The sequence below is a fragment of the Epinephelus fuscoguttatus genome, linkage group LG20 (assembly GCF_011397635.1).
Source record: "Epinephelus fuscoguttatus linkage group LG20, E.fuscoguttatus.final_Chr_v1".
Taxonomy (NCBI): Eukaryota; Metazoa; Chordata; class Actinopteri; order Perciformes; family Serranidae; genus Epinephelus; species Epinephelus fuscoguttatus.
In genome coordinates this window covers 27,863,206-27,878,385 of record NC_064771.1, presented here as the reverse complement: position 1 = coordinate 27,878,385, position 15,180 = coordinate 27,863,206, and the positions used below count along the sequence as shown (strand labels likewise).

Genomic DNA, 15,180 nt, shown 5'->3' with positions numbered 1-15,180 from the left:
ATATTATCAGTGGTGTTATGTTACAGAATGTCAGACCCTGGGTTAGTGAGGTGACATTTTTAGTTTGTATGATTTCTTTTGATTTACAACTAAAATTTTATGCATAGAGAGAGACGCTCTTTTGATGTTTGATTTAAATCTAAGTAATGAACACGTCTCGTGAAAAACAACTACAGTTTATGTTCAGTTATCTATGTTATGATTTAAAGAAACAGGTACTTTTAATTGATGAAAAATTGCTTAAGTATCAATAAATGTCTTAAAAATACAGTAATCAATAAATATGGAAATTTAATATATAACTAAATACAGGAAAAACATTTGAAATTACATAATTATAGGTGTTTTTTTAAAAAATTTATTTAATTATTTAATGATGTCTTGTTTATCAAGTTTTATTTATGTATTTTATATAAATAAATATTTTTTCTTGATTGTTAATTATTGAATATTTAATTATTAAAAAATAATTATAAATATTATTTATTTTATATAATTATTCATATCAATATCAAATATATTTATTCCCGTTTTTACTTGTGCATTTATTTACTCATTTATTGATACTTAAAGGTTAACTTTGGTATTTTTTTCAACCTGGACCCTATTTTTTTCCATGTTTTGTATTTAATTGACTTTAATTGAGTGCTTCGACTGGCAGCTGCAAAACAGGCTGCAATTAAACCATTCAGGGTATGCTCATTGTCCAAGTGCTTATTTTTGCCACTGTCAGGCTCAGGCTGTTAATAGAAGTGTCTGAAGACAGTACTGAAAGGATCCATACAGAGTAAATCCACCAGACTCCATTTAAAAAAAGTCATTTTGATGTGTATAGAAACGGTTTGCTTTCACACCTAACTGAGTGAATTAAGGGTTAATTTAAACCAGACCAGAGTTGGTGATTGCTGCAACAGTGGAAAGACAAACCAAGATGGCTTTTGTTATTTTTATTTTGTGTCTGTTGACTTTAAATGAAGCGTGTTTTATGATGATAAAATTACTGTTCATTTAAATGGAGTCTGGTGGGTTTGACAATGGCGATTTCGGGGCTGTTTCTGGTTTAACAAAAAGGATCTTGATCTTTAACAAAAAGGTCTATCGCTACCCAGAGCTCATGACCATAGGTGAGGGTTGGGACGTAGATGGACCAGTAAATTGGGGCTCAGGTTACGTCACTGATTTTAACTGTTAATGATTGCTCTTTGGTCATTTTTATTTTTGTTGATTGTGTTTGAAGTGCAGCAGTGTGTCTGGATGTCTGGTGTCAAAGCAGTTTTATTACATCAGATTAAGTGATTTATGATGCCCAAGTGACACCGCCTCTATGAATAAAGTTTAATTATATCTTTAAATGAACTGACTCATCAAAAAAAGACACAACCCCGCTGTCTTGGCTTGCTTCATGTTTTATGGCTCAGACATTAAGCCCCAAGGTCCAATCATGAAACAGGTAGAAACACATCGTACATACATACATACTGCAGATTATTCAGGACACTTGATAATAACTACATACGTAAAGTGTCAGAAGAGCTTTGATAATGTGCAATTTCTAAAGTGCATCTCAACGTGATTTCACAGACATCTACAAACTGTGCGCACAGTCTTAAGCTTAACGAGGACACGTGGACGTCAGGCAGCAAAAGCAACAGAAGTTCTGCTGAGAAAAGCTTCTAATCAAACATGACTTTGTGATACATGATATACACCAGGAGGCCGTTACATCATCAAGTACATAGAGTTAGTCTTTTGGTAAACCTCAGAACTTCCCTTTAATATAACATTCACTCACAGTCATCTAACCTATCGCACAATAATCAAGTATCGTTTTGTTTTTAGAAAGAAATGTCACAATTACAAAAGGTCCTAAATATGTTTGAGCACCTTGAATCACCAACAATATAAACTCCTTCACCAATGTAACAACTTAGATCAGTCGCTCTTACAGGCGCAGGCATAACTATCACCGGCTGCAAATAGTTGCAAAGAAAAAATAAATTAAAAAAGTTCACACTGGATCATCGGAGCTCAGTAAACAAATCAAAGAGCAGATACAGCATACATTACACATAACATTTTATATTATGGATCCGTAATTTTGTGATAATAATCTTGCAAGTTTCCTGAAAAGAACAGCTTAGTTTGTAATTTGGGACTAACTGACAGTTTTGACTCGAAGAGCTTTTAGGTCACAGTCCTGGTTAAAGCTGAAATAACTGGTTGATTAGTTGATTAGCTAATCAACACAAAATAATTCAGCAACTATTTAGATAATCAATTCATCATGTAAGACATTTTTTAAAGGCCCAGTGTGTAGGATTTAGTAGCATCTAGCCACAAGATTGCAGAACTAGAGCCAGGGTTTGGTTTGTCCATTCTCGGCTACTGAAGAAACATGACGAACTCCGTGGACAAGGACCCTCTCCCTATGTAGATATCCATCTATCCATTTTCATCCGCTTATACGGGGCAGCGTCACGGGGGCAGCAGGCTGAGCAAAGCATCCCAGACGTCCCTCTTCCCAGCAACACTTTCCAGCCCCTCCTGGGGGACCCCAAGACGTTCCCAGGCCAGATGAGGTATGTACGCAGCGTGTTCTGGGTCTGCCCCAGGGCCTCCTACCAGTGGGACGTACCCAGAACACCTCCAACAGGAGGCACCCAGGAGGCATCCTGATCAGATGCCCGAACCACCTCAACTGACCCCTTTCGACGCGAAGGAGCAGCGGCTCTACTCCGAGCTCCCTCCAGATGTCCGATCTCCTCACCCTATCTCTAAGGCTGAGCCCAGACACCCCACGGAGAAACTCATTTTGGCTGCTTGTATCCACGATCTCAATCTTTCAGTCACTACCCAGAGCTTATGACCATAGGTGAGGGTTGGGACGTTCACTATCACTACTCTCATTCATATTTTAAGAAGATAAAAATTATATTCAGCTGCAAAATAAGCCAGAAAAGCTTGACATTACAAAGCAAGTCAAAAGCAAACTGGCAGGTTTTCAGAACCTAGTAAACTGGGGCATTGCAGGTAGTTTCAAGTGTCTCGCCTCATCGTCAATCTTTGGTCTAAAGCGGAAAGCAGTTTGATTTCTTTTGAGAAAGAAAATTACTTGGAAACTTGATCTTCCATATACGGACATTGAATTGTCGTGTAACTGTATATAACTTCTGATTGTTTAGCTCAGTGGTTCCTACCTGGTGGGTTGCAGGTCCATTCTGAATGGACCGCGAGTGACTCACCAATATGTCAAGTTTGTGAAAAACATACTCTATTGTTAAGTCCAGTGAATTCCGGCACAGAGCTTTTATTTTGAAGTGCCATTCCTGCTGTAGAGTGGGTGAATAACTGAAAGCTTAACAGAGACAGCAGACTAGCCCGACAACATGGCCAAGCGCAAGTATGATGCTGAATGTATTAAACCGCGCGGACCTTGAACTAATGACTAAGGAGAAATCTGAATCCTGAGGCTTGACCAGTTGGGAACCGATGGTTTAGCTGACCCACTGTGCACTGACTTCAAGACTTTAGGGTTAGGGGTAACCTAAAAGTCTTTTGGTTACACCTGGGAGGGAACTTGTTTCGGTAGAACATTTGCAGGGTGGGGAGGCGAGCGCTGCTGTTTTTAGCTCAGAGGTTGTTTCATGTCTTGTGTCTCAGGTTTGGCGGGACTAGTTTCACGTAGCGTCAGGGACTTTGGAAACTGTAGCACGCAGATAGTGGAAGGGGAGAATTCCATCTGAAACAGGCGGCCAATGGCAGGCTCATAACCACAGTCCACACCCTGTGAGCTGAACTACCATTTTCTCTGTTATGAGCACCAAATTACATCTTTACATATTTTCCAGGAAACTTTCTGTGAAACTTACATCTTTCTAGGAAACTATAGGACCCATAAAATAAAGTGTTACCGATAAAGGAAGACCCAGAAATGATTTCCTCAGGAGTTCGTTTGTGCAAAGTGAGGTAGAGTGATTGCACAGTAGAGACGGCGGCGTTAGGCACTGGTGTTTCTGTGCAAAATGAGCCTCATCTGAGACATGAGCTGGTGGTGTTTGGCCTTCTGGTTCCTGTATCACTCTCGTCTCTTAACCCCTTCGCAAGGCGATCACCATTTCTGGGCAGATAACATACAGTAAAGTGTAGAGTTAACTTCAAGTGCTGCTGTAAGAGTCTTTCCAAAGAGTCGCTCTTTAACTGGAAGACAACAATAAATCTTGCAGCATCTTTTTCTTTCTTTTTTTTTGCGAGCTATTGATGCAAAATAGGCAGCGTTTCACCAGCTGAAAGTCGCCCTCTGTTCTCAATCAGGTCCTCTTTGGTTTTCTGAATGCGTGAGAAGATTTCCCTAAAAAGTTCCTTATACTCCGGCTGGTGAAAGTCGTCTGTAAAGTCCCCCATGTCTGTGAGAGTAGGACAAGTGGCGGCGAGAGATGCAGTCTGGACCGACCTGTGGGTCTGCCCATCCTGCTCCTCCTCCTGCTGCACCAGGTGGCAGCGCCGCAGCAGCTCGTCGTACTTCACCTGCAAGGCACTGTACTGGGCGTCGACCTCATTTAGCAGCGAGATCCCACGATACTTCACCACCTCGGCCCGACGCACGCAGGAGCACTCGTGGTCATAGATCCTGTCGGGAGAGTCAGGCATATGTGTCGCCTTCATCAGCCGCTCGCTGTCCCAGCGCTTCAGGACCCAGGGGCTTTTCCCTGCAGCGCCATCATTCTCCTCCTCCGCGTTGAGGAACATGGAGTTGCGCAGCAGGCTGTGGATGACGTCCGGTCTGGTGGATCTCTGGGAGGAATCTGATTTCCAGAGCTGACGAAGCTCCTCTGCCTCGCGCTCCAGCTCTGCCACTCGGACCTGAAGCAGACAGAGAAAAGGAGGATGTCAGAGAGGACAAACACAAACAGAGCATCAGTGACATGTTTCAGAAAGACCAAGATTGAATCCCTGAGGCTTTTCCATGTCCACATACAACGTGCAAGGTACGTTGTGTTGGGTGTTGACGTTCTGCGACACCGTGTCAAGTTCTGCCTGTTACGTGTATTGTCTTCTTTCAAAATACACTTCTGTTTTCACAGGAAATTTAACATTTACATACAGTCAAAATAAACGCACTATGTCGGTACAACACCACAAAGTGACTTTTTTTTCCTCTTGAACAACAAAAACACGTGGTTGTGTTTAGGAAAAAAAGAACAGGGTTTGGTTTCACTGAACTTGTTCTTTGTGAATGTGTTCTGTGCAAACAAACTCACAGGTGAGAGACGTATCGGTCAGACATACCTGACAGCCCTCCATCCCTGCCAGCTGCTGCTCCAGCACTGCATTTTCTCTGGCGAGCAGCTCGGCCTCTCGCTCTGACTGCTCCCTCCGAGCACGCTCATTGGCGAACTGAGTCTGGAGGTTGCGAAGGGATTGTCGAAGCGACGCCTGCTCCTCTTCGTGCCACGACATGTCGGAGGACTGGAGGCCATCTGAGGGTTCGTCGTAGTCATATCTACACAGAAACACAGACAGTTAGAACTCTGTGCATTTAATGATGCGTTTCCTGAATTGGATTTTTCTTATTATTCGATACGATGAATGTTGTTAGAATCTGTTGTCATGCAGACTGTCAGTCCATTAAAGGAGTAGTTCAACATTTTGAGGAATACATTTATTCTCCTTTTTTTTTTGACGGATAGATTGGGAGATTGATATCGCTCTCATTTCTGTACAGTAAACATAAAGCTCGAGCTAGCAGACAACTAGCTTAGCTTAGCATAAAGACTGGAAACAGGTGGAAACAGCTAGCCTGCCTCTGTCCCATGGTAACCACCTAACAGCTTTAAAACCCATAAATTATCACGTTATATCCTGTTTTCTAATTTATTAAGTGTAAACAGGACAAGCTGTGTTTGTTTACTCAGGTTATATTTCTGAAAATGTTGAACTATGACTTTAAATTAATTTTTCTTCCCATCATAACAGTGGGTGTACAAAAACACAAATGTACATATCAAAACTAAGATTAATTCCCAAAGCTTTTCAGGACTTCTACATTTTCATTAATTTTTCATACATCCCCAGTTACCCAAAAATGGTTTCTACTGCTACTAAAGACCATGTGACAGACAAAATCTCCAGAACAGGTGAGCAAGTGGACCTTGAGTGTATGTAGCTGTGTCAACTGTTCCTATATGGCCTTTATAATTACCATGCAGGCTGATAATTTATCTTCTCTTTCATAACTGACTGTGAGCATTTTATCTTTTGCTTGTCTGCCAAAACAAAGTGAAAGGTGACAGGAAGTGCACCGTGGAGAGATGATGACGACATCTACCAAAGGTTATGAGCCACAGTATCTGAGCTGACTTTGTGTGACATTTAAAATAGGCAGAATTGTTCCAGTCTTGTTAAATGTCTGGCACACGACGTTGGGGATTTAAAGTAGTGCCAAGGACCTGTTTATACGCTTCCGTATATTTCTGAAAACGGGTATTTATCTTTGCGTTTGCACCTATCATTTACACGTAACCGGCGTTTTTCTCCACGAAAACGGAGATTTTCAAAAACGGCTTCCAAAGTGAAAGTTTTTAAAAATATATGTATCAACGTATCGCTACCTACTGCCCTGGTATGCTAATTGCAGCAAAATTCTGCCGTTTTTTTGCGTTTTTGTGTAAACAGGGATATCGTTTTCACAACTGACTGTGTAAACCCAGAATTTTTTTGTACGGGATAAATAAAAATCTGTTTTTATTTGTATCGGTATCCGTGTAAACAAGGCCTAAGGCTCAATGGTTGCAACCATGTACGCACATGCCACGCCCAGTGGTGCAGCAGTAGTTGATGAGGTGGGTGTACTACTAGGTAGATGGGCAGGTTACCAAGGAGGAAGTGGGCTTACTCTCAGTTACAATGGGTTTTCAGCTGATAAGTGGTAAGGGTGGGAATCTCCAGAGGATCCACGATACAATATTATTGTGATATGCTGAGTATTGCGATAAAATATATTGAGATTTATTACCTTTTTCAACTGTAAATTCTGTCCCCATGATATCAACATAACATAATTTTTAATAGTACAGTTCCTCTACAATGTCTTTCCACTGTCTCGGACATGGAGGGTCATGTTTCAGTCAGTTCCTATTAATGGTCTTTTTGCATGCAAGTGTCTTTTGGTCTGTGATCACGTTTTCACTCTAGTGGACAAAAAAAGCAATTGATTATATTATTTTAGTAGGCTACCTAAAGTTTAATTTGTATTTGTATTTGTAATAATAATGTAATAATAATTTACATCTGGGGTGTCAAACTGTTTTTAGTTCAGGGGTTGCTCCTGAAACCTCTCAGCCTTCACATGAGCATCAACATTAGGTGTGCAAAGTCATCTAGTGGGCCGGTTTGGGCCTGTTGGTGGGCTGGTTCTGGCCCCCGGGCCGTATGTTTGACACTCCTGATTTATATAATAAAAAAATGGATATTTGGCACTGTGTGATGATTCGTTATTGCCACACAAAAAAATCGCGATACTATGTTGTATCGATCCCCCCCCCCCCCCCCACCCCTGATAGGGGGTATAATGTTAACAGCCAGCTAAAGAGGTGGGTACAACCCGTATAACTGTGTATAACTTCCACGACACCACTGGTCACACAAACCCAAAGATTCACACACACACACAAACACTTGACCTCCATGCCAAATTTCAGCCTCATAGGGCAAAAACTGTTGTTGCCAAAGGGTGGAGACATTCTTGTGACCCAATGTACAGAGTGAGCTTCTGGTCCCAGCATTTTTTTTTTCTAAAAAAAAAAAATAGTTAAAATCAATCAAAATCATTTTTTTATACATACCCTATACTCTACTTTATTTATCTTGGATATCTGTTTTAAATTGTGTACATTTTCCCATGTATGCTCGGTGTATACAGTATTTTTGATAGGATAAACCAAACCAATACACAGCTGAAAACAGATAAAATAACAGTAGATAAGGCCAAGAAAAAACTGCTAAGCAAGGAATTAAGTACTTCTCAGCAGAACAGAGTAGATTAGAAATCAGCTGAAGAAACAATTTCAGCCTGCAGAGATATCGAGACATGTCCAGTTCCTGCGGCTCAGACTTTGACCTCTTTTCTTCCAACCTCATGCACCACAGTTCACACCTGTCTTATGTTTCTCTGTAGTGTTTATCACTGAGATTTCCGTCCATCTGACCTGGATGTTTTGAGGGAGCAGTCCTGACAGGATTACACGGCAACCTCCGGGGCTAAAAACTGAAGCCAAGGCGCAAGTGCCAAAAACTGCAGTTCTTTGAACGGCCACTTGAAGCTGGTTCCAGACGCCACTCACTCCCCATAGACCCCAATGTTTAAATGCCCAACTAGCTAATTTGAACATTCATGAAAACTGTACAGTGGGTGAAATTTTATGTAATTCACCCGTTTAGATAGACAGTGATCAAAAAACAGAGGGGGCATATCATGTAACAGCAAAGATTCAATAATACAGAATATAATCCAACTTCCTCAAGACAGGATCTTATGAAGCTCAAAAGTCCATTAAGTTCATCAGGCCTATCATCGACTTGGAGAATTAGAGCAGCTTGTTCCACTGATAGCAAGTCCATAAAGTCCTTACACCAGCTCTCCGCACTGAAACTATTCCATTTACTTTCTTTCCAATTCATTAAGAGGACCAGCTTAGCTGATAAGAAGGCCAGTGTTATAATACTATGTACAACTTCTGGTTACGTAATGGTCATTCTTGCCGAATGTGCATATTAAGGCAGTACAGGAGGAGATGCACATTAATAATCCTCCACGACTGTAACATGCTCATGTTTAACCCAAACAATGTGTCATGTGACTGCAGTTGGTTCACATCCAGGTTGGAACACGTTCTCACCACAAACGAACCGCACCAGTTGTAACCGGACCGAGACCACCTCTTCAAGAAGGTCTCCGTGTGGTTGTTTTGCTGTGTTCACACCTGCCCAAACGAACTGCGCTTAGGGGGCAAACGAACTTGAGTTTGACTGAACCAAACCAAACCAAACAGGGCAGGTGTGAAAGCACCCTAAGTCAGGTCGACTAGTCTAGTCCAAATACGGTCAATTCTGGCTCCAAGATAATCCAAGATGGCGACAACCAAAATGCCAAACTCGGGGCTTCACAACAGGAGACCACCAACAAAAGAGTGACGTCGCAGCTGCTACGTCCATTACTTTACATAGTCTGTGGACTAAACTGAGGCAGTGAATGAGCCTGTGACATCAGCACAGTCCAGGCCAAGAGGAAGTGACCACAGCTTGAGATATTCAGAGTAAGACTCACTGTGAAGGAGACATGGCCGACTGCCAGTACGTAGGATTAGCACACACAGAGCAGAGCTAAAGCCAGGAGGACTCAGTGGAGGATTTGCTGCTTTCCTTCTTGAAGCTTACAAACAGCTTCTGGATCAGTGACAAGGCATCTAAGAGCTTTTTCCCCACCAGGTTAAGGAATAAGTTAATGACAAAAGTTTTTTTTGGGTTGAGTCCTCTCAGCTCTCATCCCATCAAAATACACCAAGACACACTTTGAGGTGAATAATTAAACATTAAGCATGTTTGTGAGATTGCTAACAGCAGTTACATAATTAGCAGTTACGTGGACGTAGCTTCGTAGCTTCAGGGCGAAGATATGAGAGGGGTATCCATCTTTGTATCTTTACGTGTTTTTTTTTTTTATGGTGTATGCTTTTCATTTCCTCTGGACTTTTATTGTAAGGCAGCAATACTTGTGCCGCTCCTAAGTGGAAGACAAATTTCCCTACAGGGACAATAAAGTATATGGTATGGTAACGTATTGCATTGCGTCGCATTGTATCGTATCATATCGTATCTAACTCTCGTCCAAAAAGAGAATTGGTGTATTTCTCCCCAGAATTCCTTTAAATTGCTAGTTTTCGCTTACAAAAGCCAAATTTTTTCAATTTACACTTGCCTAGCAACTGATCAGCAGTAAACTCTTATTTTTTTTCTTTTCAATTAATTTAAATTCTTAATTAAGTTAAATATATAAAACATTAAAAAAAAATAGTGAAAAGTGTCCATCAAAAGTTCTATGAGCCCACTGTGTCATCTTCAAGTTCCTTGTTTGGTCTGACCAACCCCAAAATATGAAATCTATGATGCTATAAAATGGAGGAAAGCAGCAGTCTGTAATCGACTGAGCACTGACACAGTATTGGAGTATCCTCACCTGAGTGTGTTTTGCAGCTCTTTCAGGCAGGACACACTCTGAGTGCTGCGAGGTGGCCACTTCTCTCTGTGCGGAGGCTTCGGAGGGGGAGAGGGACTCAGCTTCATCTCCTCCACCTGATGTTGCAGCTCCTCCACCTGCGTCTGCAGCAGCTCCACCGTCTCTGTCAGCCTGAACAGAGAAAACACAGCTCCGTTAGGTAACTCATGAGGGACATTTTAGTCTCAAAGACTTGGAAAGATGTTTCTTACTGCTTTTCTAGAACAGATACAACTCCTGTCTCACCCCTGGATCTTCTGCTGGGCCGTCCTGTTGTCCAGAACTAGTTTGTGGTTGCTGTGCTCCAGTTCTCGAGCCGACACGTCCAGCTGCTCGTACACTTTAGCGTGCTGGTCATTGACCTGCCGGAGAAGGTCCACCTGCTTCGTTAGGTACTGGAGGAGAGACGACAGAGGGACAGGCGTGAGGACATGAGTTTAAGTGGACGCTCTGTTTCTATTGAGACCTAACTTTGTGTCAGACAGCCTGTTCTGACTGGGAAGGCATTAACAGCTTCAGTTCCCCATCTACGTTTTCGTCAAAGCCACAAGACTCATTTTCTCACAGTCATTTTGGCTCACCAAACACAGGAGCTGCTGGTCTACTGCTGCATCAATCAGTTAGTCAGTTTGTGTTATTGCGTGACTTTGGTGAATGCGAACTAACCCTCTGAAATGCCAAAGTTACACAATAACACAAACAAAACTACCGCTCGAGGCAGTGGTAGACCAGCATCTCCAGTGTAGCCCTGTGCCCCCCTGCTAGCATGAGGCGGTACCTGCAGCCCAATCAGGCTGCACATGTAGTCCAGCTCAACCAGGATGGCACATCCGTATGTGCAGTTACAAGATGGTTTGCTGTCTCAAGAACATGGAGGAGATACCAGGACACCAGCTGTTACATGAGGAGAGCTGGACAGGGCCGTAGAAGAACATCAACCCAGCAGCAGGACCGGTACCTGCTCCTTTGTGTGAGGAGGAACAGGAGGAGCACAGCCAGAGCCCTACAGAATGACCTCCAGCAGGCTACTGGTGTGCATGTTTCTGACCACACCGTCAGAAACTAGTGGGACCTGTGCTCACAGCCCAACACCGTGCAGCTCGATTGGCATTCACCAGAGAACACCAGAATTGGCAGGTCTGCCACTGGTGCCCGTTCTCTTCACAGATGAGAGCAGCTTTACACCAAGCACATGTGACAGGCGTGAAAGAGTCTGGAGACGCCGTGGTGAACGTTATGCTGCCTGTAACATCATCCAGCGTGACCAGTTTGGCGGTGGGTCAGTGATGGTCTGGGGAGGCGTATCCTTGGAGGGTCGCACAGACCTCCACGTCATAGCTAACGGTACTCTGACTGCTGTTAGGTACCGAGACGAAATCCTGAGAGCGATTGTCATACTTTACGCTGGTGCAGTGGACCCTTGGTTCCTCCTGGTGCAGTGGGCCATGGGTTCCTCCTGGTGCAGTGGGCCCTGGGTTCCTCCTGGTGCAGTGGGCACTGGGTTCATCCTGGTGCAGCGGATCCTGGGTTCCTTCTGGTGCAATGGGCCCTGGATTCCTCCTGGTGCAGTGGATCCTGGGTTCCTTCTGGTGCAATGGGCCCTGGGTTCCTCCTGGTGCAGCGGATCCTGGGTTCCTCCTGGTGCAGCGGGCCCTGGGTTCATCCTGGTGCGGTTGGCCCTGGTTTCATCCTGGTGCGGTTGGCCCTATGTTCCATCTGATGCAGTGGGCCCTGGGTTCCACCTGGTGCAGTGGGCCATGGGTTCCTCCTGGTGCAGTGGGCACTGGGTTCCTCCTGGTGCAGCGGGCCCTGAGTTCCTCCTGGTGCAGTGGGCCCTGGTTTCATCCTGGTGCGGTTGGCCCTATGTTCCTTCTGATGCAGTGGGCCCTGGGTTCCACCTGGTGCAGTGGGCCCTGGTTTCATCCTGGTGCAGTTGGCCCTATGTTCCATCTGATGCAGTGGGCCCTGAGTTCCTCCTGGTGCAGCGGGCCCTGGGTTCATCCTGGTGCGGTGGGCCCTGTGTTCCTTCTGATGCAGTGGGCCCTGGGTTCCTCCTGGTGCAGTGGGCCCTGGGTTCCTCCTGGTGCAGTGGGCCCTGGGTTTCTCCTGGTGCAGTGGGCCTTGGGTTCCTCCTGGTGCAGTGGGCCCTGGGTTCATCCTGTTGCGGTTGGCCCTATGTTCCTTCTGATGCAGTGGGCCCTGGGTTTCTCCTGGTGCAGTGGGCCTTGGGTTCCTTCTGGTGCAGTGGGCCCTCGGTTTCTCCTGGTGCAGTGGGCCCTGGGTTTCTCCTGGTGCAGTGGGCCCTGGGTTTCTCCTGGTGCAGTGGGCCTTGGGTTCCTTCTGGTGCAGTGGGCCCTCGGTTTCTCCTGGTGCAGTGGGCCCTGGGTTTCTCCTGGTGCAGTGGGCCTTGGGTTCCTTCTGGTGCAGTGGGCCTTGGGTTCCTCCTGGTGCAGCGGGCCCTGACTTCCTCCTGGTGCAACAGGCCCTGGGTTCCTCCTGGTGCAGCGGGCCCTGAGTTCCTCCTGGTGCAGCGGGCCCTGGGTTCCTCCTGGTGCAGCGGGCCCTGGGTTCCTCCTGGTGCGGGACAATGCCCGGCCTCATGTGTCCAGAGTGTTTCAGCAGTTCCTGGATGATGAAGGCATTGATGCCATTGACCGGCCCTCTCGTTCCCCTGACCTAAATCCAATGGAGCACCTATGGGACGTTATGTAATGGTGCATCAGATACCACCGAGTACAGACTGTCCCTGATGCTCTGATCTAAGTCTGGGAGGAGATCCCCCTTAACACCATCATGAGTATGCCCAGATGTTGGGAGTGCATATACAATGTACATTAGTAAAGACTTTCAACTTTAAAAAGCGCAGCCTTAAAGAAATGTAACGAGAAACTCTGACGTTTGTGTTTCCCATTCACACCTGAACGTCTCTAAATCACTGGCTCCTTTAAGTGACAGTTTTCTTAAGAACGGGTTATCTTATCGGCCTGTGAGGACACTTTGAACCTTTCGTCATCTAATCTGCCTGCTGAAAATCAACAGACAGAAAAAACACTGAACATCAACTTGACAGAGACAACAGACCTGCTGTCAGCACGAGTTAAACATCTAACTACACGGACACATAAGCTGTCAAAACATCAATGAATAAACGCTAATGTGTGTCCAGTTTGTTATAGTTTAACGGGTTGATTCTACTTTTAAAGAGTTTTTATGGCTTTATTAATAGATGCCTTTCATTCCCGTAAAGCCTGGTGGTAATTAAAGAGACAGATAATGAATTGCAGCACAGGTCATAATCGGAAATCAGACCTGTGACGTCACAAGTATCCAGTCTTAAGAGATTAACTCTGAGTGTCAGCAGAGACGTGTAGGGAAGGATTTAATGCCAAGACGGACCTTACTCATTGAAATTAAAACTGGACCTGAAGTCTGGGAGAACCTGAGCTTTTGCTCTGGTCTCTCTAAACCAAAATAAACCTGTGATGTTGCAATTAAATACAGCAGAGGAGATTAAATCAGTGCTTCATGACCACTTCCCCCATCTTATTCACAGTATACTCTGCTTCCTAGATAAAGGTAAGACATGGAGACAGACATCTCTTTACCTCGATCTCCTGCAGTTGCTCCTGGTTGGTGGAGTACATCTGCTGCAGCCCTTGCTCCAGCTCCCTGTTTCGCTCCAGGAGACTCTTCCCCAGCTCGGCAGCCAGCTGCAGGTCTGCAGGAGAGACGGAGTGAGGAACCATCAGTGCTTCGGGTGCTCATAGTTTCGTCTCACTGACGGAGATATGAGGACTTTGCTGAACAAGCAGCTTTGTGAGGTTTTGTTGTGGGTTGGCCGGAGTCCAGTAACCCACTTTTTAAAATATGTGCCACAAGGGTTAGCCCCTGTCCTGAGCTGGGTATTCAAGATCTTAAAAATGAAGGACTGCTGGGTTTCTTATTATGTATTAACTGACCCGACAGACCACACGCTTCAGTGTGAAAGCATGAAGGGGGTGAATGAAGTCTTCATTTTAGACAGACCTTTTGTTTTTTTCACTTTGCCGCATATCTGAGTGTCCTGCTGACTCCTGTCTTTTCCTGCAGCCTGTCAAGGTGCCTCATTTCCACTAACACAGCTTACAGACTACACAAAACACCCTAAATTGAAATATTAAATATTATAGGGTCAGAAAATCACATAGAAATCCCTACAAATGTAACATCCTGTGCACCTGCAGGGTTTAATAGTGCTATAGTAGTGTGGTACACATATAAACAGCTTTAATATCCATATTTGTGTTATCTGAGTGTGACTAATATAAAAAGATGAATGTGGTTCAGAGACAAAGACTGAGAGGAAACTGTACCATGCTCAAGGTCTTGCTTGTCGTACCACGGTTCCTCCTCCTTGATCTCAAATTCTTGCTCCACGATCATGTCTGTCAGCATCTTCACGGTTTAAAGAGTCAGTCACACAGTCTGAGGATTATTTTTAATCATGACACAATGCTGATGAACGGTTCAGTCCGCGTCCCTCCCGCCGCTGTCTGCACGCCTGCAACCGGCACCGGTGTGCGCTCATCTCCACACAGACACACGGACAGACGGAGGGACAGACGGCTCACCGCTGACGACACTCTGCCGGCTGCGTGAGGGGGTGTGTTTCCGGTTTTGAATTTCAAAATACAAGCAGCTGATGGGACAAAAAAATGTCTATAAATTTGCATAATTCTGGATAAATGCATGACATAAAGCATAAATACCTGCTGCTGTTATTTATCATTATTCTACAGTTTAAGGTCCGTGGCTGTGTCCTTGAGGGCTATCTGCCAGAAAGGCATCCATTAGTTAAGGTTATGAAAAAAAAAAATGGTTTGGGTTAAAATAGATTTCAGAAAGAGGTTTCTTGGAGAAGCCTACAAGGA

General features: G+C 44.5%; 1 protein-coding gene across 1 annotated transcript; it reads right to left on the bottom strand.

Annotated features, from left to right (window-relative positions):
• Positions 1-1,390: 1,390 nt before the first annotated feature.
• Positions 1,391-14,870, bottom strand: LOC125881120 (cerebellar degeneration-related protein 2-like). Its single transcript, XM_049564136.1, has 6 exons — positions 14,623-14,870; positions 13,876-13,988; positions 10,517-10,665; positions 10,232-10,402; positions 5,287-5,500; positions 1,391-4,860 (listed from the first exon to the last, which is right to left on the bottom strand). The coding sequence occupies exons 1-6, from the start codon at positions 14,702-14,704 to the stop codon at positions 4,252-4,254; spliced, it is 1,338 nt and encodes a 445-aa protein (XP_049420093.1). The 5' UTR covers positions 14,705-14,870; the 3' UTR covers positions 1,391-4,251.
• Positions 14,871-15,180: the final 310 nt, after the last annotated feature.

Bases quoted from the DNA above. Each gene is read 5' to 3' on its own strand.
- LOC125881120 (XM_049564136.1), bottom strand. From the start codon at position 14,704: ATGCTGACAGACATGATCGTGGAGCAAGAATTTGAGATCAAGGAGGAG. The intron at 10,666-13,875 runs GTAAAGAGATGT...TCTCTCCTCCAG, and splicing joins AGCAACTGCAGGAGATCGAG to TACCTAACGAAGCAGGTGGA. The intron at 5,501-10,231 runs GTGAGGATACTC...GTTTCTGTGTAG, and splicing joins GAGCTGCAAAACACACTCAG to ATATGACTACGACGAACCCT.